The 23,844-nt window shown below is 43.2% G+C and overlaps 1 protein-coding gene across 1 annotated transcript; it reads right to left on the minus strand.

Annotated features, from left to right (window-relative positions):
- Window positions 1-169: 169 nt before the first annotated feature.
- On the minus strand, window positions 170-22,356 carry LOC139368774 (collagen alpha-3(IX) chain-like). The gene is made up of 32 exons (XM_071108105.1): window positions 22,121-22,356; window positions 20,859-20,927; window positions 19,375-19,410; window positions 19,201-19,272; window positions 18,709-18,762; window positions 16,646-16,681; window positions 16,353-16,376; window positions 16,125-16,178; window positions 15,428-15,481; window positions 15,130-15,171; window positions 14,920-14,976; window positions 14,609-14,662; window positions 14,452-14,505; window positions 14,209-14,262; window positions 14,013-14,066; window positions 13,797-13,850; window positions 13,541-13,594; window positions 13,408-13,461; window positions 12,608-12,661; window positions 11,968-12,012; window positions 10,635-10,688; window positions 10,444-10,497; window positions 9,578-9,631; window positions 9,405-9,476; window positions 5,687-5,722; window positions 5,324-5,368; window positions 5,173-5,205; window positions 1,645-1,791; window positions 1,472-1,526; window positions 1,169-1,351; window positions 875-952; window positions 170-681 (listed from the first exon to the last, which is right to left on the minus strand). Exons 1-32 carry the CDS (start codon window positions 22,184-22,186, stop codon window positions 497-499), a joined length of 2,037 nt encoding a protein of 678 aa, XP_070964206.1. The 5' UTR covers window positions 22,187-22,356; the 3' UTR covers window positions 170-496.
- Between the last annotated feature and the right edge of the window lie 1,488 nt (window positions 22,357-23,844).

Genomic DNA, 23,844 nt, shown 5'->3' on the forward strand with positions numbered 1-23,844 from the left:
GGTCTAAGCAGAAAGGACCTTGACACATTCACTGCAAGGACAATCACAGTTTTAGTGTTAGAGAGTTATCTTCCAGACAGGGGGTGAAACAACTAAAATACATATTTTTACACAAATGTTTTTGAAAATAATGGCCTATAAGCACTTTTCCAGTAAAGTTATTTTTCAGTTTTTTTGTTAAATTGTAATTTACTTTCAATGGTATTTGACACGATTGCATGTGTTCTCTAGTGCTCTTGTGAAACGTTTAATCAGCTTTGTCCACTTCATAGATGGATGGATTCTAGATTTTTGTCTTTGTTTCGTCTCTGTTTTCCCAAACTGCTCTTTTCCTTTTGGGATGTCCTCTTCCTCTCAAAATAAATCTCACATCTGTTGTTACTGTTCCCGTCTTGTTTTAAATACATTCAAGAGGAAACTGTGACTTGTCTTCTCTCCTTCTCTTCCTCTTTTTCACCTCCCGGGGGGGCTAGTTCCGGGATGAGGGAAGTAATGTTTAATGGTTCTTGGGATTGGAGGTTTTCCCATGGACATTTGCCCCCTGGCAGGCGGTAGTGTCACAGATTCCTGGGGAGCCCGAGTGCCCAGTCCTTCCTGTCCTACCTGCCTCTCCAGGCTCACCTGGATCTCCTGGGGATCCGTCACGCCCGTCTTTGACGATTCCAAGCACTCCTGGGATACCTACGGGCACAATGTAGGGAATGAGCCAAGTTTCCCAACAGGGATACATTGATTTAAACAGGGAAACCGGCACTACTCTCTCCAATATAGGTTCAGGTGTCCCACAAAAGGGTTTATACACAGGCAGAGACAGTATACTAATGCAACTCCCCAAACCACTCACTGTGAATGCACAGTGTATAAACTGTCATACCTTGGTATCCTTGGTCTCCAATGGGCCCTTCGATGGCCTTTCCAATGGGACCCTTGTCACCCTGTTCACCAAGATCACCTGTTGAAGAGACAGAAAACAAATGTTACTATAAGAAGGTAATCTATTGGCGCTACAAATTGCAATAGGCCCAACATAGAGATGGTCACACTTGTCTGTACACTTCTTATGAGATATACAGTATGTTTTATGCTGCAAAGTTGCTCTGTGATGATCAGAAAGGCAGACATTTTGAGTATGTTCTTGACATGGACCTGTGTATCTCCTGTTACTTACCTCTGGGACCGGGGTCTCCCAGGTCTCCAGGCAGTCCTCTGTAGCCAGGAGGTCCGCGGGAGCCGGGGTGACCGATAGACCCAGTCTCTCCTACTTTCCCTGGAAGTCCGGCAGCACCGGGGCGACCCACTTGACCAGGGGACAGGGGCCTTCTGAGGTTGGCAGCCAGCTGTGCAATCTGATCTGAGGAAGGACAGAGGAAGATACATTTGCAAACACATTCATGTAAAAAAATAAGCTAATGTCCTTTTTTGGTCATTTAGACAAGGACACTACAGCCCTTTTGATCTCCAAAAGCCTCACCATCAATCATAGATCCACACAATTCTCTAATGTGCTGTTCACTTGCCAGTTTACCCTGAAAACAGATGCAGAAAAGACAGACATTTCATTCAGCAGGTGTCATCAATCCGAGGCATTCTTGGCGCAGGGACACCAAGTTTACAGGGATCGAGGTATTATCCCTGGTTACTCACGGGAACACCAATCTTGCCAGCGATTCCAGGCAGACCCTGTTCACCCTGGAAGCCCATTAGGCCTGGTTTCCCAGGAACCCCTCTGGCTCCGAGCTCTCCCTGTGGTCCCACAACACCTTTAGGTCCCAGCTCGCCACGCTTCCCAGACTGTAAACACAAACAAACAAAAATCGAATCTACAGCTCTTGCGTTCACTCAGTAAATGTCAAACAGATGTTCAGTTGTGAGGAATGAAAGTGTTGGTCTATTGCACTCTGGAAAAATTAACTTCTAAGACATCTTGATCTGAGGGAATCAGACAGCGCAATTGTTCCCTTCGCCTCAGAGCTGGTTCAGCAGTTAATTTTAGGTGACCCTGGAAAAAGAAACTACCTGACTTGTCAAAAGCTTTCTATGAAGTAAAAACTGTAGGCCTGGCCATTTCCCCCCACAATAATAAATAAAGTTGTGCAGTCCCTTGAGAACATCAGTGTGGGAGTGTATATGGCGTTGTATCACTTGATAATTAATCTAATGAACACAACAATAGCTCATAAGTGTCAGAGTTACTGTAGCTAGCTAGCACCATGGAGAGTTGTTGAGCCACATCAGCGCCTTGGCTGTAATTACATTAATTCTAAGGCAAACTGTGCTGCAGATTAGCGTAGCTTCCTTCTTTTCTGTGGGGATGGCAGAGAGTGAGCTAATAACACTAAAGCAACCGTACAGCAAGCCAATCCAGCTAATCCTAGAATGGGAGCTGGGAGGATCCCGTGCAATGAGTTAGTGCGTTGCAGTCTGGCCTGGGCACCAGCGCTTAGTAGCAACACCACATCTCTGGCAACACATCAGACATGGTGCAGCAGGCAGAGATGGTCACCTTGCTTTGCGATTTTAACTAAGCTAATCTGAAAACAATGCTCCCTAAATGTTATCAGTATATTGAATGCGCGACCAAGCTGGCAGCATTCTGGATCATTGCTACTCTAACTTTCGCAGCGCATACAAAGCCCTCCCTCGCCCTCCTTTCGGCAAATCTGACCACGACTCCATTTTGTTGCTCCCAGCCTGTAGACAGAAACTAAAACAAGAAACGCCTGTGCTCAGGTCTGTTCAACGCTGGTCCAACCAATCTGATTCCACGCTTCAAGATTGCTTCGATCACGTAGACTGGGATATGTTCCGGATAGCCTCAGACAACAACATACGCTGATTCGGTGAGCGAGTTTTTTAGCAAGTGCATCGATGATGTACCCACGGTGACTATTAAAATCTTCCACAACCAGAAACCGTGGATTGATGGCAGCAATCATGCAAAACTAAAAGCGTGAACCACTGCTTTTAATCATGGCAAGGCGACAGAAACATGACCGAATACAAACAGTGCAGCTATTCCCTCTGCAAGGCAATCAAACAAACTAAGCATCAGTATAGAGACAAAGTAGAGTCGCAATTCAACGGCTCTGACACGAGACGTATGTGGCAGAGTCTACAGTCAATCACGGATTACAAAAAGAAAACCAGCCCCATTGCGGACACTGACGCCTTTCTCCCAGACAAACTAAACAACTTCTTTGCTCGCTTTGAGGACAATACAGTGCCATTAACACGGCCCTCTATCAAAACCTGCGGCCTCTCCTTCACCGCAGCCAACGTGAGGAAAACATTTAAGCGTGTTAACCCTCGCAAAGCTGCCGGCCCAGACAGCATTCCCTAGAAGCGTCCTCAGAGCATGCGCAGACCAGCTGGCTGGCTGGTGTTTACAGACATATTCAATCAATCCCTATCCCAGTCTTCTGTTCCCACATGCTTCAAGAGGGCCACCATTGTTCCTGTTCCCAAGAAAGCTAAGGTAACTGAGCTAAACGACTATCGCCCCATAGCACTCACTTCCGTCATCATGAAGTGCTTTGAGAGACTAGTCAAGGCTCATATCACCCTACCTGACACCCTAGACCCACTCCAATTTGCTTACCGCCCCAATAGGTCCACAGAGGACGCAATCACACTGCACACTGCCCTAACCTATCTGGACAAGAGGAATACCTATGTAAGAATGCTGTTCATCGATTACAGCTCAGCATTTAACACCATTGTACCCTCCAAACTCGTCATTAAGCTCGAGACACTGGGTCACAACCCCACCCTGTGCAACTGGGTCCTGGACTTTCTGACGGGCCACTCCCAGGTGATGAGTGTAGGAAACAACATCTCCATCCCGCTGATCCTCAACACTGGGGCCCCACAAGGGTGCGTTCTCAGCCCTCTCCTGTACTCCCTGTTCACCCATGACTGCGTGGCCATGCACGCCTCCAACTCAATCATCAAGGTTGCAGACGACACTACAGTGGTAGGCTTGATTACCAACAACGATGAGATGGCTTACAGGGAGGAGGTGAGGGCCCTCGAAGTGTGGTGTCTGGAAAATAACTTCACACTCAACGTTAACATAACAAAGGAGATGATCGTGGACTTCAGGAAACAGCAGAGGGAGCACCCCCTATCCTCATCGACGGAACAGTAGTGGAGAATGTGGATTGTTCCTCGGCGTACACTTCACAGACACACTGAAATGGTCCACCCACACAGACAGCATGGTGAAGAAGGCACAACAGCCTTGTCACTGAAAACACTCAAGCTTTTACAGATGCACAATCGAGAGCATCCTGTCGGGCTGTGTCACCGCCTGGTACGGCAACTTGCTCCACCCACAACCGTAAGGCTCTCCAGAGGGTAGTGTGGTCTGCACAACGCATTAACGGGGGCAAACTACCCTCCAGGACATCTACACCACCCGATGTCACAGGAAGGCCAAAAAGATCATCAAGGACAACAACCACCCGAGCCACTGCCTGTTCACCCCGTCTAGAAGGCGAGGTCAGTACAGGTGCATCAAAGCTGTGACCAAGAGACTGAAAAACAGCTTCTATCGCAAGGCCATCACACTGTTAAACAGCCATCACTAACATTGAGTGGCTGCTGCCAACATACCGACTCAAATCTCTAGCCACCTTAATAATTAAAAATTGGATGTAATAAATGTATCACTAGTCACTTTAAACAATGCCACTTTATATAATGTTTACATACCTTACATTACTCATCTCATATGTATGCCGTCCGGCCATCGCTCATCCATATATTTATATGTACATATTCTTATTCTTTCCTTTACACTTCTGTCTATAAGGTAGTTGTTGTGAAATTGTTAGATTACTTGTTAGATATTACCGCACCGTCGGAACTAGAAGCACAAGCATTTCGCTACACTCGCATTAACATCTGCTAACCATGTGTATGTGACCAATAAAATTTTATTTGAGGGGGAAAAGATAGATGGGAGAGAGGCAATAATAATGGAAAGAGCAGCTAAAGATGTTATGTAAGATAGTGAGAAAGGGACAATGATAGACTGGTCTAGTAAGCCCAACTAAGTAGGGGTTTGGCTAAAATGTGTCTCAATGTAGAGAGTTGGGAACTAGGACCTATACATTTTACACTGGCAAGGATATACTCCACAGTTTGGATAAAGATGAAAAGATAACTCACCTCTCCTTTTTGGCCAACTGGACCAAATGGACCCTGAGAATGACCAAAAGATTGTTGACGAATAAGACAAAGGAAATTGGATGACATACATGTTTTCATTGATTGAATGTATATTCATTTGACTGAATTTAAAATATGAAGGATAACTTACAGGTTCTCCATTCTCCCCGGGCAAACCATCAGCTCCTGCCATGCCCTGAACAGAAAACACAAGTGAATATTTGAATAACAACAATTGGGTGTGCATGTGAGCTTCCATAGAAAATATAATGTATCGTTATGTGCCTACAAAAGTCAAATATACCCTCACATTATCTTCCATAATGAGCCCATAAATCCATATCCCCAACTCCATAACCTTTTCCATTATCTTTTTGACAATATTCTCTCTGAACCCCTTAAGAGACAGAAAATCCCCAATATCAAACTGAATGAAGATAGTGGGAAGGGTGTTACTATGGTATTATCATTCTTAGCTTAATTTGACCCCAAATGTAAGGAGCTACAAGTGTACCATGTCTCCTTTAGGGCCTGATGCTCCAACTGGACCCTGTGAGAGAAACAGAACGAGAGAGTGAGGAGAGAGAGAAATGGGTATGAGTCCGTGGTTGTGAAGTCCAGTAGCAGGCTGTGTGTGCGGAGTGGGATGGAGGTGTGGTGGGATGTGGAGTGGAGTGGGGCAGCCTAGGAGCTGGATAAAGCCAGGCTTTGTTCTGCCCTCGGCTCCTGAACAGGAGGCTGGCTATGTTACCTTTCGTTACAGTATGAATACACACTGCCAAGGCTCCACCCTATAATAATCTGATTCTGAGTGAGCCCACACTGCCCAGGTTATAAGCACATACTGCTCTGCTCGTCATGGGCCTGGCAGGAGGAACTATGTGTGTGTGTGTGTGTGTGTGTGTGTGTGTGTGTGTGTGTGTGTGTGTGTGTGTGTGTGTGTGGACGCACGCACGCTGCAGTGTATGTTTCTGTGTAAAAATACAGTTGAAGTCAGAAGTTTACATACACTTAGGTTAGAGTCATTAAAACTCCTTTTTCAACCACTCCACAAATTTATTGTTAACAAACTATAGTTTTGGTAAGTCGGTTAGGACATCTACTTAAGTAATTCAACCGCATATGTACCGTTGAAGTCAGAAGTTTACATCCACCTTAGCCAAATATATTTAAACTCAGTTTTCACAATTCCTGACATTTAATCCTAGTAAAAAATCCCTGTTTTAGGTCAGTTAGGATCACCACTTTATTTTAAGAATGTGAAATGTCAGAATAATAGTAGAGAGAATTATTTATTTATTTTATCACATTCCTAGTAGGTCAGAAGTGTACATACACTCAATTTGTATTTGGTAGCATTGCCTTTAAATTGTGTTTAACTTCTTGATCCTACTTGAGACGCAGATGTCTCAACTAGGCACCTGGAAATGCAAATGCGCTACGCTAAATGCTAAATGTACTCGTTAAAACTCAAACGTTCATCAAAATACACATGCAGGGTATAGAATTAAAGCTACACTCGTTGTGAATCTAGCCAACAAGTCAGATTTTTAAAATGCTTTTCGGCGAAAGCATGAGAAGCTATTATCTGATAGCATGCAACACCCCAAAATGCCTGAATGCGATGTAAACAAAAGATTTAGCGTAGCCGGCGATACACAAACGCAGAAATAAAATATAAAACATTCATTACCTTTGACGAGATTCTTTCTTGGCACTCCTATATGCCCCATTAACATCACTATTGGATCTTTTTTTCGATTAAATCGGTCCATATATAACCAAAATAGCCATCTATGGAAGCTGTGTAATTCAGAAAAAAACATTGTTTTAAAACGCAGCGTCATTTTTTTTAATTAAAAAAGTTGACGATAAACTTTCACAAAACACTTCGAAATACTTTTGTAATCCAACTTTAGGTATTAGTAAACGTTTATAATCTATCAAAATGATTACAGGGCGATGTGTATTCAATAGCTCCTCGTCTTCAAATCAATGGCCGACAATGTGCACTTCAAAACATCCTGGCGGAGACCGGAAGAAATGGAATCCAGTTAGTTGGATTTACCAACAAAAAACTCCCCGATAATGACGACAATGGCGACATCGTGTGGAATCTGTAGGAATTGCATGCAGGTCCATAATTAATTTTGTGCCCTTTTAACAATCCATGAAAGTGACGCATGGATATTATTTTTAGCTTTCAGTGAGCAGTTTTTCTTGCGCTTTTCGATGAAACACACGATCTGTTATAGTCACAGCCGTGATTTAACCATTTTTAGAAACTTCAGAGTGTTTTCTATCCACACATACTAATCATATGCATATACTATATTCCTGGCATGAGTAGCAGGACGCTGAAAAGTTGCGCGATTTTTAACAGAATGTTCGAAAAAGGAGGGGGTAGGCTTAACTTAACTTGGGTCAAACGTTTCGGGTAGCCTTCCACATGCTTCCCACAATAAGTTGGGTGAATTTTGGCCCATTCCTTCTGAGAGCTGGTGTAACTGAGTCAGGTTTGTAGGCTTCCTTGCTCGCACACGCTTTTTCAGTTCTGCCCACACATTTTCTATAGGATTGAGGTCAGGGCATTGTGATGGCCACTCCAATACCTTGACTTTGTTGTCCTTAAGCCATTTTGCCACAACTTTGGAAGTATGCTTGGGGTCATTGTCCATTTGGAAGACCCATTTGCGAACAAGCTTTAATTTCCTGATTATTGTCTTGAGATGTTGCTTCAATATATCCACATAATTTTCCTGCCTCATGAAGCCATCTATTTTGTGAAGTGCACCAGTCCCTCCTGCAGCAAAGCACCCCCACAACATGATGCTGCCACCCCCGTGCTTCACGGTTGGGATGGTGTTCTTCGGCTTACAAGCCTCCCCCTTTTTCCTCCAAACATAACGATGGTAATTATGGCCAAACAGTTCTATTTTTGTTTCATCAGACCAGAGGACATTTCTCCAAAAAGTACGATCTTTGTCCCTATGTGCAGTTGCAAACCGTAGTCAGGCTTTTTTATGGCTGTTATGGAGCAGTGGCTTCTTCCTTGCCAAGTGGCCTTTCAGGTTATGTCGATATAGGACTCGTTTTACTGTGGATATAGATACTTGTGTACCTGTTTCCGCCAGCATCTTCACAAGGTCCTTTGCTGCTGTTTTGGGATTGATTTGCACTTTTTGCACCAAAGTATGTTCATCTCTAGGAAACAGAACGCGTCTCCATCCTGAGCGGTATGATGGCTGCATGGTCCCATCGTGTTTATACTTGCGTACTATTGTTTGTACAGATGAAGGTGATACCTTCAGGCGTTTGAAAATTGCTCCCAAGGATGAACCAGACTTGTGGAGGTCTACAATTCTTTTCTGAGGTTTTGGCTGATTTCTTTTGATTCCCCATGATGTCAAGCAAAGAGGCACTGAGTTTGAAGGTAGGCCTTGAAATACATCAACTGGTACACCTCCAATTGACTCAAATGATTTCAAGTAGCCTATCAGAAGCTTCTAAAGCCATGACATAATTTTCTGAAATTACCAAGCTGTTTAAAGGCACAGTCAACTTAGTGTATGTAAACTTCTGACCCACTGGAATTGTGATACAGTGAATTATAAGTGAAATAATCTGTCTGTAAACAATTGTTGGAAAAATTACTTGTGTCATGCACAAAATAGATGTCCTAACCGACTTGCCAAAACTATAGTTTGTTAACAAGAAATTTGTGGAGTGGTTGAAAATTGAGTTAATGACTCCAACCTTAGTGTATGTAAACTTCCGACTTCAAATGTAGGTATTGGACTAGGAGTGGTGGTGGGATGCCTTCTAGGGGACATTTTTGTCTTTCAACGTCCAGTTGGTGTTTGTGTGTAAATGCAGCCTTAACAATCATGCCCTAACATGTTCTGTGTGTGTGTGTGTGTGTGTGTTGGTTAGGTTGTGTGTTAAAGGCTCTCTAGTTAAGGGATTTTCATTGACAGATATATCTCCAGTGGATGGACTCATTAACTCAAGACAATATTGGGTCAGTTGGTCAAGAGTTCTAATCAGTTTTAAAAGGCATAGCTACAAGTAAAATGCCTTGTTTATTCATACAAGGACATCAGTGTAGTTGATAGGGATGTTTGGGCTTGGAACCACATGGTGAGCGGTTCAAATCTCTGGGGTGGACACCACTTTTGGTCACTTCAGAGAGGTCTTTGGCCAGTAAGCATTCTGTTCGGAGTCACACTCACCCTCTCACCAAATCCGCCGCGAATTCCGGTTGGTCCGGGAAGGCCAGGGTCACCAAGAGCCCCCTTTATTCCCTGTTGAATATGACATAGACACCATAACAACACTCCAACACTCAATCATTCAATTGATATTTGGTGGGACACCTCATTCCGTATCCTATCATGCTACTGACCTGGAAGCCTTTGCTGCCCTGAACCCCGATGTTGCCCACTGGTCCGACGCCCCCCTAGGAAACGCACATCATGTTAGCACAATAGGAAGTACACGAGGGCCTAAAGACAATGGAAGTAAATCTTAGCCTGACCTGTGACACAGACCTGCATTCCCTCATCCAATATTATCAAACCTTGCCTTTATGAGACTACAATAAAGCAGGACATGATTGTGTTTATAACTTTGAAAGAGGAGGATATTGCAGTTGTGTGTGATGAAAGAGGCACAAGAGTCATAATTTGTGTAGAAGTTGATAAAATCATTTGTTTGAATATGTCTTATCTGAGGAATGCTTTGAAAGTGACACTGCACCCAGCTGTGATGGGGAAGTGCCACCTGGCTTTAGACCCAAGGCTGTATCCTGCATTCCCTCCCTCTGGGGTTCTGATGGGGAACCAAAGACAAAGACCCCTCTGTCTCTGACCCTCTTTCCTCCATCCCCATTTCATACATTCCCATCTTCCCTACTGCCTCCATCTCACTGGAGAAGAATAGCTGTATATGGGGAGGTATGGGAATATATTTTCCCATGTGTGTAAGAACATGTTGTATGTTACTATGCAACAGTCTCCTAGTTAATCACAAACTATTGTGTTTTATCATTTAACTAATAAGTGGAAGTTTTCATCTTTATCCTCTCTCAATCATCCCATGAAAATATGAAACAACAGATTTTTCCTACCAGGGGTCTGTTTTAACCATGCGTTCTAATGCTATGTTGACTACTATTCTGATTGGTGTATGGCTCCACTCTCCCCACTGGCATCTTAACAGGTGGATGCTGCCATGTTTCCATAGTATTGTACTTTGACCTAGACTACTTACAGCCACTCCTCTGGGTCCCGCCTCGCCCCTCTCTCCTGGGATACCAATGTCGCCCTGTGGGAGGAGTCAGATGATGGTGCAGGCAGTTGAGAGGAGCTGATACACCATGACTGCATTGTAACAAAATTACCCACAATACAGAAACCCCTGAAATACCCCACAAGTGCCCCAGAAGCCCATCAGATACATACAGGAATACCTGGCTCTCCAGATGGCCCTGCCTCTCCCATCTCTCCTGGGTCACCCTGGGAAGGAAAGGGGAATGGTTATGTGGTGGCTTATGATCTTTACTGCAACTGGCTAAATGGTGCATCTGATTGTATGATATCATTTATGACATCACTGTCTATATATTTTTCCTGAAAGTGTGATGTAATTTGTGACATCACTGTCTGTATGGTTTCTATGATTGTATGATACAATTTGTGACATCACTGGCTGTATGACATCCCTGTACATATTTATGAGATCACTGATTATGATATCACTGGCTGTTTCTCTGATCCTATGATATCAGTTGTGACATCATTAGCTGTATGTGTTAAAACATCCAGCTTCTGTCAGCTGATTCTAGCCATCTTTTATGGTTAGTTCTAGTCGGGCAGCTTAGTCTCCCATTCAGAGGACCCCCACTTTTGTTAGTGCCTTACTGGTCAAGGTCACGCCAAATAATTATCACCACATCACCTTCAGCTTATCAGTGGCCTTGATTCCCGGGACTTCAGTTTCAGTTAGTCTATGACCCCAGCACGCTGTGTGGTCAGAAACGTGCTTTCCCCATCCCGATGAGCACACCCAAAGTTTTCCCTCGGGCTGAACTTTTTTTCTCCTTTGGACTGAATCTCTGTATGTCTGATGTTTAATTATGTGTGCATCTAAACGACCACATAGTCAGTTCTCACTGGACATTATTCTCAGTTATCTGAACCATGAGTGGTCAGATGTCCACATTTACACACACATCTTCTTCCGTTAAACTCCCATTAACCTGGACATCCTTGTTCTGACCAGAAATGAAGTGGTTGCTACCGGCCTTAAGCCAGCACCTAAGGTTTCTTATTACATTCATGGTCCTTTGATTCACTACAATCGTAACCCTACCCCTATTTTTCAGTATGATTCCATCCTTTCATTACACAATATCAATGTGACATCACTGGCTTTATGACATCACAAAACATTTCTGACATGACCAATGATGTGGCACACCTGTACGACATTATTGCTATGAGTCTTTATGACATTCCTATCTGGATTATGTGCATATGACATCATTGGACATATGACATCACTGTCTGTATGCTGTGCCACAATCTTTTTAACGTCACTGTTTATTCATAGCTGTCACAGTGTGGACTAATGGACATTATTAGGTCCTTCTAGGCATTTATGTTGTGTGTTTGACACCCACTGATTGTGACATTGCTCTTATAACTATGATATCCTTCTCTTTATGGCCTCATTGACATCATATCCCTGTCTTTATGAAATCACTATCTTCATGACTTAGTTATGCATACTCACAACTCCTCCTTTGGCACCCTTTGCGCCAGCCTTTCCTTGTAAACCCTGAAATACAGACATAGAAACATGACTCTGGAGTAGTGTCCACAGTAGTAATATGATGCCATGGGACTCGGGACTGGTTAACAGAGTTAAGGGCTAGTTAGTATATATTTCTTTAGTCTACTCTGTCCTGTGTTCTTTACTGCAGAGCATAGAGGCACTAACTGTTGTCTATTTGAGATGTGAGAATGTCTATATTAATTTTTTTTACCTTTTTACTAGGCAAGTCAGTTAAGAACAAATTCTTATTTTCAATGGAACAGTGGGTTAGAACTGAACTGAACTACCTGTTCAGGGGCAGAATGACAGATTTGTACCTTGCCAGCTCAGGGATTTGAACTTGCAACCTTTCGGTTACTAGTCCAACTCTCTAACCACTAGGCTACCCTGCCGCCCTATTGGAAATTAAAATCCATACAGAGTACAGAGGTACTAACCAAATGGCAAGCATCTCTGTCTGTGTAGTCATTAGAGTGTGTAAGAGAATCAGAGTGTGTAAGGGCATCTCCCAGTAGGAGGTACAGTGGGACACTAACCGATAATGGCCAACTAACCCTACACAGTGGGACGCTAGAAAAATGTAATGCTCGATACTCACAGGAAGGCCGTTGGGTCCTTTCTCACCGGGTACCCCATTCCGTCCAGCGTCTCCCTGGCAACGCAGAGAAACACTGTCACTATGTCATAAAAAAATTGAGATTGCTGGACAATGTGGAGCTGACAAATGAAAACTATCGCCTGCGTCTACATGACTGTGTTTTGTTGATTGTTCTTTCCAGTTGTCTGCCCCTTCCACTTGGAACAAGCTTCAAAAGGTCCTGAAATTACAGGAGCTCGTCCCTTACAGGAGCTCGTCCCTTTTAATGAGTTTAATGCTACAGTAGGATAAACATTATGATAGAAAATGAACTGGGGGGCTGTCAATGTTTTGACCCATACGTAGGATCTTAATTTGCTAACTTTTTTGTTGCTGAGAATTTTAGTGTATTCGAAGTTTTAAAAAGCTTGATTTACCATAATGAACATGGATCAACCCCTACAAAAATGTCCACTAATTATAATCCACATAATAATTCACATTTCCTGTTGCTGCAGGAGGATTATCTTCCTGATGTTGCAAACTGGCTCAAATAAAAATCCTACATCTATAGTTGCACCACACTTTCCCAAACCATCTTGCTGTGTACATTTATGTTTTTAAAACTATAGTGCTTTGTGTTTTATGTTATAAGTGTGTTTGCAACTGTGTGTGCTGCTATTTTGGTCATGTCTCCCTTGTAAAATAGATTGATAATCTCAATGAGACTAACCTGGTAAAAATATATCAGCCACACCCTCACTGTGGACTCATGGGAAAGAGAGCAGAGAGCATGTTGGGAGAAAAGGGTGCCACTTTACCTTCTCACCGTCCAGTCCTTGGGTGCCATCTTTCCCGTCTCTGCCTGGGATACCCTGCGGGAGAGAGAAACACTGTTGGTCAGGGGTCCAAGATATCTGTTATCATTTGAGAGATTTGTATTTTATGGCTTACGGGCTCCCCTTTGGGTCCTGCTCCGCCAGAAACTCCCTTTGGACCAATTTTGCCCTGTTGAGAAATGATGAGAAACAATGTTACAGTACCTGCAATGAACTGTTTGTAGCACAACATTAGATCCTTTAAAATCCCCTGTACTCACACCATTTACCATCATATGACTGTTTAGTCTGCTGTTGGATTAGAAATGACAGTTATCAGACATGCAAATATAAATACAAAAATGTATACTGTATGTGTATTATTTACTCACAATCTCTCCCTTTGGCCCTCTAAATCCCTCTGGTCCTTTCTCTCCAGCATCACCCTGGAATTATCAAATGACACACACAGAGCTTTTTATTGATGGGACCAATGGCAGACATCTAACACAATGACATAAAGATCAGCACCGAAGTGAGCAGTATATGCCTTGTGCAGTACGAGTTATACACTCCTCAACAGACAGTACAAACAAGGAGAGACTCACTGTCTTGCCGATGATGCCAGCAGTACCAGGTTTGCCTCGGAAACCTGGTAAACCCTAAAAAGAGAGAGACAAAGAGAGATAATGCATTTTAATCAGTAAAACTGAGAGCACATCAAGTTTCCACTGCAGCCCATTGAAGTGCTGGTCTGTAAATTCCAGAGATCTTGACAAAGACCTTCAGAGGCGTGGTACTCACCCTGTCTCCTACTGCCCCCATTGGGCCCTGAAGTCCCCTCAAACCACGAGGACCCTGGGAAACAACAGCACAGGATGGTTAGGGACCAGCAGAATCAATCATAATCACCATCGGAACCAATCAGAACATTTAACAGTGCATAGCATTCACACATCAGGGCTCAGGCAGAAAGGAATCGACAATGTAAACGGACAGCCAACAGAAATGTCCGTGTTTTGAACCACATTAGGTGACAAAACTCACCTGCAGGCCGACAGTGCCAGGAATCCCTGGAGGACCAGGTGGGCCAGCATTACCCTGGGAGAGAGGACACGCAGTTAACAACACATAGTTAACACCTGGATAAAGACTTCAGACTAGTCAAATACTCTGATTTTCACTCTTTCAACTCTGATCTCACCTTCTCTCCATCTTTCCCGAGCTCTCCCTTATCTCCTTTGTGCCCTGTGTGACCCTAAATAAAGATAGAGAGAGGGAATGATGAAAGGAAAGACAGACAGAAGAAGCAAGGCATACATATTTAGAGATGGATGGTGAGATATAGAGAAAGAGAGAGGGATAGATGATGGGAGAGGGAGAGATACAACAGTTAGTTTTGCTGACACGTTTGGTAGTGAGTGGTGGAAACGCCAACCGGATGTTTCACATTTATACACCCGGTGAAATATCTGGCTCATTGTTTTATCTGCGGCGACAATGTCCTGTACCCACCTTGAATCCAGGCATTCCTGGAGGGCCAGAGGGGCCAGGAGGACAGATGGCAGGACACTATAAAGGGGACAGACAACACTGCATTAGGTAAAAATAATAGTAAAAATAATGGCACACTGCTGTTCAATGTTGTGCATAGCAGTCAGTACAGTACAGGGTTCATGTCCTTAAATGTGTTGGGTCTAAAAAAAAAAACATTCTGACACTTACCAACAGATCTCCACTGCCATCAGGGAGAGCCCCAGGAAGACCCTTAGAAAGATAGAGAATGACATTTAGATTGATATATAAATGAATGAGTAACATTTCCACCTTTCTTTCTTTAAGCATTTCTTCACCCCACATCTGAGGCCATTTATCTCCATTCCTTGTGAAAGCTGCAATTATGCTCTAGAAATCCACTAGGTGGTAGTACATGGATGCACTGACTGATGGCAGTTAAACAATGACAATGGGGGATTTCACTAATGTGAGAAATCAGCAGATAATGTGGATGTTCTGTTCTTACTGGTGGTCCATCAGGGCCGGGAGGCCCGGATAATCCTGGAAGACCCTCAGGGCCCTGGGAGAGAGAGAGAGAACACACAGGTCAATCAACAGGGTTAATTTGCATATAAACTGCACAAAATCAGTGCATAGAGTCACATTTCCCCTACCCTCATCATGTTAAACTAAATCAAAGCTGACTCTTCCTTGCTGCACCCCTGGTCAGCGACTCTGATAAGAAACTCAACTGAAATCATGATCACTCCAATCAGTCCTAGTTCTCTCTCCAGGGACCTCTCCCCACAGAGATGAGACCTTATGCTGGGGTAGCCCACTAACAGGACCCCCTCCACTCATGGGCATTCTGATTCTCCCACTTGACTACTGTAAACGGTCATTGTTGGTTGATTCAAGCAGAGTTTTTTTTTTAAAGGATTGGACTGAAGAGACATGCCTGTCTGTCAGAGGTCTCTAGCCTTGGTCCTGGAGTGATCATGCTTCTGGTACTGTAGACTTTGTTTGTTTGTCATTCAGTGGTTAAACAGTTAACTCGCCAACTTGATTACTTAATCATGAATTAGCAGTGAGTCCACTAGATATCCAGTAGCGGCAGTCAAAGAGCATATTACACAACTGGTTAAGTGTATATTTCCCTGTTTTCTGTCTGTTTGACATCTTTCTTAAAATCGGGATTGATTAATTAATTGGTCTTCACTCACCGCTGGTCCCTGTGGCCCGATTCCGCCCTCAAGCCCATTGGCTCCAGGTGGCCCCTGGAAACAATAGAAATGGGTTAGGTGAGAGCACACACACACGCAAGCATTCATGCACGCAAACACATGCATAAATGTATAATAAGACACACATATACATGCAAAAAGATCCACACACACACACACACACACAGTGACAACATAAGAAAACTGTTTATAATCATCTGTACTCACTGGAGCTCCTGGTCTCCCTCTGCCCTATGGAAGACAGGGAAAGGCATATTAAGACATACATACACATCAGTTTGTGTACACTCCCACATCGGTGTGTCTCTTGTAGGTAGGGCCCAGCATGTTTCTTGGCCATGTGACCTGACCAGGAAACACTCTGGGCCCTAGTTATGGGTTTAGCTGTAGACAGATGAGGGGGTGTAATGGAGGTTATGAATGTGGACAGGTGGGGGGGTGTTCTGATATAGGTGACGTTGATGGCATGTAACAGTGGTGGAAGATTTAACAGTACTTACAGGAGGTCCACCTGGCCCAGAAGGTCCAGCGTCGCCCTGTAGAAACACAGAGACAACCCCTCAGACGACTTCAACAGATAAAATGAAACATGAGACTAGGTGAGAACTAGGTTAAAAACCTAAAACATTAGTTCCATGTTCTTGTGCCAAAATTGTTTCGGGAACTTTGGGAGGGGATGACATGTGTCAGCATTGAGTCATGTATCAGTGAGCCAAAACTAGAGCAACTGCCTTCGTCCACATAGGTGAGAAACAATTGCAATTATTACATTATTATAAACAACAGACCCTGTGCTGCAGTGACACTCATATGACCCACAGCAAGAGCCTAATAAAGATGTACCACCCCCCCACTCCATCCGATGCTTTCCTTATTTTATTTCGCTTTTCCTGTCCACACTTTCATTCCCCCCTCCCTGTTTCCCCTTGCATCCCCTCCAACCCCTCCTCTGTCCTCCTCAATCCCACTCGATCTCAGCTGTGTTTGGAGTGTCTGTGTGGTGTGAGGGAGAAAAAGACTTACAATCAGACTTAACACAGTGGTGTCACAGCAACCCACAATGCATTCCACCCTGTGTCCGCTGACTTTATTGGATGAGTGTAGACCGGTGTACAACTGCACATACTAACACACACACAGTAAGACACTTGCACACACTCACTCACGCATGTACAGTCACATCACTCATGCACCTGTACACATACGCACGCATATGCACACACAATACAGCCACACGCCTGTATGTCTCCTGTGATGTATGGAATGTAATGTATGGTGGTTAGTTTTCCCTTTTCCTCTCTTTACTGTTATTCTCAGTATCTCTGATGTTATCTGCTTGATTTGAACTAAGGTCCATGAAACTACACTAACCTTTGTGCAAAGTGAGGCTGAAGTCTTCACTGCCACAACAAAGCACACATGAATTACTTGGATTTAACAGTAAAAATGTACAGTATCCTTCCCTACTCTGAGCAGTGAAGACGCTGCATATGGGTATGAAAGAGCATCGGGGCATCTCGTTATCTACTGAATGTTTTGGGGAGGTGGTCCATATGTCTTGACAGAGAAAGGGAGTTCTTCTCTGAAAACAGTTTCAGTCCATATTCCTCAGGGGGAGGGAGAGAACGCCCAAGCTTGTCAACCTTCACCCCATTAGTACATGGATGTTAGCCAGGAAATATCAGACAGGGTTTAAACCAATTGCGGCACGGCACATTTAATCCAGGTAATTAGGCAGTCAGTTAACACTCACATCCTGATTAATGGGACTAATTAGTTGAATTGCAGAGGGCTGCCTCCACCTTGACAGTGGAGCCATTTACACCCTTCAAGTTGTAATCACAGAACCTTTTTAACACCCTTTAACCTACTATTTAATGCATAACTCCCAACACTTAACCATAACCAGTCCTGTGGTGCTAGATAACATTAGTGTAGTTCCTTCAAGCCTTCCTCTGGGGATAACGGTATTTATTTTTCCAATAGCAACCAAGCTGCAGATCCCTCTATTTCCTACAGTCTGTGCCGGTTTGGTGGGAAACTGTGCGCATTCCGGGTGGGATTAGGGAAGCAGCGGCCAGCGGCAGATAAATCTGACTCAGAATCACCCGATCTCTCATTAAAAACATTCCCACAAAGGGTCAGAGCCTGTTCGACAAATCCGTCCCGACAGGGAGAAAACAGAGGCCTGAGTAGGTACCAGCTTTAGCCCACCAAGGTCTCTCCAAGAAGCACACTGTAACTAACCCCCTTTCTCTCTATTCTGGAGGGTCATACAGTAATGATACATAGAGGAAAGAATGGTACCTTCCTCAGCCTAAGGTCATAATGTGACCAGCTCTCTGTGTGTGTTTTGATAAACTGAGCAAACTGAAGAACCTCGAATGGTTATTGACTTTGTCACTCTGGACCTGTATCTCTGTGCGTTTTTTTATTTTTTAGTGGGTGATTGAAATATACACTTAACTGCCCAGAGGGGCAGTCTTCAGTTGAAGAGGTCATTAAAGTCAAGGTTCAGAGGTAAACAGCCAGGAACCCGGAGAGGGAGAGGCACTTCACTTACCACCTCCCCTGGAGGACCGTCTTTCCCAGCAGGCCCATCAGCACCTGTCAATCCCTGAGGAAGAATGACAACATCATGGAAACATTATTAGACATTATATTGTGCTATTTCTGTAAATTGCTAAATTCAACTGTTTAGATAGATGGCAGACATATAATGTTCTTATCAAGTTCTCTAACAAGAGGAAGCTATGAGCCAATTGCTCACACTTGTTCTAGAGGACAGGTTACTCGCTCTGTATGCATGAATGCAGGTAATGTCGGTTCAGTCAAAATCAGTCGAATTCCAGGTAGTTAATTATACAATGGGATACACTGAATACTGGGAAGCAGTCTAAGCCACTGTCAAGGACTACAGCTTGAGATAAATAGCCTCAAACTACTGTTTATCTAATAGGTTCTACAGCAACTGAGTTCTACAGCAATTCAGCCAATCTTTTACGCATCTATAACAGGACCAGTTTGTGTGTGTGAGTTTCTACAGGTCACTTACGTCCACCCCAGGGAGGCCAGGCAGGCCTGGGTTCCCTGGTCCTCCTGCTCCCCCTGCTTTCCCCTTGGGTCCCTGAAACATTGGGACAGCTCAGTGTTATAATAATCACACACCCTACACAATTGGGTTGTTGATCCGTTGTTGTAAAAGGCTCTGTTCTGTTGTTATACTCACAGCTTTTCCTGAAAGTCCAGCCGGGCCATCTTTGCCCTGTTAATCAAGAGAAACAACATTCAATTCCAAAAGGACACGTTTAAGAGGCATCTGCCTTTGATTTCAGTCTGGAAAATTGGACAGATTTGGAACATACCATGCTCTTAAATAAGTTGTCTGTGAATACAAATCTAGTTACAAATGTTACTCAATTACTGTGTGTGTGTGTGTGTGTGTGTGTTTGTGTGTGTGTGTGCACATGCATGTGTGTTTAAAGACTAACACCATTTCAGCAGAAAGTTGTGAAATATGGACATCCTTCTGGCCATTTTTTTTCTCATAAAATTTAAATCGAAACACAACTGAAATGAAACCCACCCTAGAGCTATAAATGGAATGGCTACCAGTGATAGACCGACTGGTAGCCAGCCACCCTCTGCCCTAAATCTCCCAATGGGCAATGGAGAGAAATAAACAGTGCTAAAATGGACCTGACGGAGCAGAGTGGTCACATGATGAAAGCCTCCAGTTGGTTTGGACAGGGGGAAGGGGAGGGGGAGGAGGTGTGAGGGGTAACTTTAGATGCTCTCGTAGAGTATGAATGAATGGGTCCTCTGTATGGCTGGCTGGTCTTCCAAGCTGTGGTGAATTGACTTTACTCCACCAAAGCAACACAAGTATTCAATCCCCAAAATATAATAGACATAAAATATATTACACACAAAATTGATAGACATAAAGATACAGTATGTATATCAAATTTATGGAATTTCTGTTATGATCAGTAAAGTTGTTAACATATGACATTTTTGTAGAAGTTATTTTTGTTTTTAAGCACATAATCCAATTTCCCCTCTAACATATAGTATATGGACTTGATGTCTGGTTTAAGTTGCGATTTATGGCTTTTCCCATATCTGTCTGTCTGGCCAATAGGAGGCCTGTGTGCAGAGTGTTTAATGATTACCAAATAAATACCTGTGGCACAGGGATTTGACTCTCAGTGGGAGGAGTCAATATGTTATAAACTGGATTACTAGAGAGCATTTGACCACAATTTTACTGCAAGAGCCATATTGAAACACCGCTATCAATGATGGGAAATTTAATATACTTGATCAAACTTGATTAGAAAAAGAATATCAGTCATACTTGGATTTTCAGTCCATTTGATTTAGATAGGGGGAAAAACTCAATTTTCTCTAATAAATTGTAGAAACTTAAACGACTTTGATTATTATTAGGATCAAAGACAACACCTTCCCTATAAACAATTGGCATAAAGCTTAATGTACCCTAGATCCACGTAGGTAACTGTTCAAATTCGTTGTGACAAGAAAGTGCTAAAGTGACAAGTTTCTTGATTGCCTCAGCCATGACGACAATTTAAATCAGTAATTGGATGGCAAACCTCTGCTCTACTACAACACTCCACTACCTTACAGTGGTAGTGGTCTCAAAACCAATAAGAGAACCCCACATGCATCGGTGTCTGGCTAACTCACATCAGTGCCATCCTTTCCATCGGGTCCCGGGGGTCCTGGCGGCCCGACTGCTCCTCGTGGGCCGGGTCTCTGCAACACAAAACAATGACCTCAAAAATCAATACAACAAAAATTCCCGGAAAACAGTGATCATCATGCTATAAATGGCCTAAAATCAAACTGCTTATGTCTAGGCTACTGTTAAAATTGACATGGAAGGAATGTGCGCATTAAGGATGAAAACAGACAGGATACAATTACACCACCAACAACAAAAAAGCCTAAAATGCTTTGAAAGTGGTCGAATAAGTGTGAATTGATCGTACATCATTATTCAGAACACAAATAAGTGGTCACATTTTGCAGGTTGCAGTAGGCAAGGTTATAATACATTTCTCTTAATCTCCTAAACAATAAACTACAACAAAGTAAACATACATTTCGCTGATTCCGTTGTAAGAATGTGAAAAATATGAATATGTACTACAAAATATGATGCCAAAGCTATGCGAATCAAATAACCGTTAAACAACCATGCGCACTGGCGCAGAAATGCCCCAAATGACGCATAGACAGTGCGAATAAATATTGGGGTCACAAACTCAGAATTTAAGTGTAATAAAAGGATGAACATATCACAAATAATTCATACAAAGAGTATTTGATATGACTGCAAAAATAAGCTTTCGTTCTTCCTAGAGCTTCCCAGGACCACGGCTGAATGAACAAAGGTGTCATTGTGCACAGGCCACTGGTCTCCAGGTTCTGCATTCCTCAACCTCAAGGAAAACATAACCCCGACTCCAGAAACGTGCAAGTAAATGAAAGAGAACTGCTGCAAAGACAGTCCTTCACGGACACCTGTGTACGATTAAATAAACAAATGGATAGTGAGTTTGCTTAATCTGTACAATTTGACCGCATTGCTTCAATCGACACCTTATAAAACAAATACAAACGCAGGAACATAAACGAAATCTAAAACTGGGTCAAATGTTCATGTCAAAATCGATGGTAAATAGCCTAACAAACGTGCAGGTAGCTAGCTGCCTTACAGGTATCCTAATTACTATGAAAGGATTAGACTGTCACATTTACACCGACAGGGTAGCCTAAAGCAGAAACTAGGAACTGAATGAGAATAACCTCATGCTAGTTATCAAATGCCTCTAAATACATCAGGCAGTTTACAAAGTAGCTACTTCCCGCAACTTCGAACACAGGGTAGCGGATGAAAACAGCAGGCATGGATTGATAACGGGCGCCCCAAAGCCACCACTTACCTGGGCTGTGGATGATGTCAAAAGCTGGCACAGCAAGAGCAGCCCGAGAGCTGAAAACATAGCCATGGCTCCCCGCTTGCCCCTCAAATCCGAGTTTACGCGGAAAAAGTCAAGCTCCGTTCCCAGTCCTTATCGCTCGCTCTCCCCCAGGTTTCGTGACAGACCGCTCCTTCACTTTACAGCGCGCGGCTCCTGAATGGCTTTGACGTTGATTCCAGATAAACCCGAGCCTCCAGCCGAAGGGGCTGAGCTCAGTCGTACTGTAGAGAGGGATGAGGGAGGGGTGGGGACGATTGATGGAGGGAAGAGCGGGGTAGAGGGGCACGATTTCTGAGCCAGAAAAAGCGCAAAAACTTTCTTGCAAATCCATGGGGGCACTACTGCCCAATCCGAAACCGACCTCTACAATCTTATCTCCAAGTTGTGCAGATCTAAAATGTTTGGGTAGGTGAAAGCAACATGGTGGAAACTTCACCCGCCTAGAGGAGAGACACCATATCCAAACCATTGAGAGCAACATGAAGTACCCACCCATAGGGCAGAAGCTACACTAGGTTTTGGAATGTATTGGACCTGAAATCAGAGACTCCTGGGAGGACTGACCCTTCCTTGATCCACAACTAAGCTTCCCTTCCACCAACATGCAACTTCAGTTTGTAAAGCTTACAGACTGGCTCATCATACCAGGTAGCACATTGGATAAGCAAGCTACTCTGAATACATTCACCATTTTGACAGTATCCATGCCACTGCACTACACTGCTCCTCAGTGGTTAGCGTAGTGCAGTATTCAGACAAAACCAAGGTTGGAATATGAAGAAATGTATCAATCTATAAATATTTTTTTTTTAAACAAATTCAAATAAGTTGCACAATCTTTATTTTGTTATTTAACAGGAAAAGGGTAGTTGAGGTTGCATGGACAAAGGAATCTGAAATCCCATCCCTCACCCCACCCAAGTGGAGTATATTTCATTAACAACCCTTTCTATACACAATTTCAATACATGTACAATTAATAGGTTCATTCATTTGTCTAATATTTTAAAATGGAATTCATGACAAAATCTTAACCAGGTTGAAAAACAAAGATGACTCAAACAATCTCAGAGATGGAAGAAATGCCATCCAATTGGTGACAGATTTTCATGCGAATATTAAAAAATCGACATAAAGAAACTTTAAAAAAAACACTATGAATGCTGTATGAATGTGAATTTGCACATCGAATGCTGCAAAACCCAGCATCATATGATGCAAAATGGGTCATGCTGACATGCAAAACATTTGGGACTATATCAACAATGGAGTTTTCCTTTTGGTGAAAGTACATTTTGTGTGCAATGTCATCACGTACTGATTTTAATGCACAACTATTCAGTTTGGAGGAAACAGAATAAGACCCTTGATATCTATTGGAAATTAGCATCAAGCTCATCAACGTGCACTTTCACCAGCCTGTGAAGTTCATCATAAATCATTTCACAAACTGCATGGTTTCCTGAGTCATTGTGGGAGGACCACACAGCATATTAACGTGTGACTCCTAGTTTACTTCGATATGATGGTTTCCGCCGCCATATCGCGCATAATTAATTTTAGACACAAAAAAGATCCCACCATGTCGAACAAACTTGCACCGAAAGTTCCTGTTTCCATCAAAGCGGTCTTGATTTTTATTTTTACTAGCATGCAAACAGGATGGAAACGTGATTATGTCCCAA

Source organism: Oncorhynchus clarkii, chromosome 16, assembly GCF_045791955.1.
Source record: "Oncorhynchus clarkii lewisi isolate Uvic-CL-2024 chromosome 16, UVic_Ocla_1.0, whole genome shotgun sequence".
Taxonomy (NCBI): Eukaryota; Metazoa; Chordata; class Actinopteri; order Salmoniformes; family Salmonidae; genus Oncorhynchus; species Oncorhynchus clarkii.

Excerpts from the sequence above, each read along its gene's own strand:
- LOC139368774 (XM_071108105.1), bottom strand. The coding sequence starts at position 22,186 with ATGGCTATGTTTTCAGCTCTCGGGCTGCTCTTGCTGTGCCAGCTTTTG. Across the intron at positions 18,763-19,200 it reads CTGGCCTCCCTGGGGTGGAC|GGATTGACAGGTGCTGATGG; the intron begins GTAAGTGACCTG and ends ATTCTTCCTCAG. Across the intron at positions 5,723-9,404 it reads GCGGCGGATTTGGTGAGAGG|GGTCCAGTTGGAGCATCAGG; the intron begins GTGAGTGTGACT and ends TTTCTCTCACAG.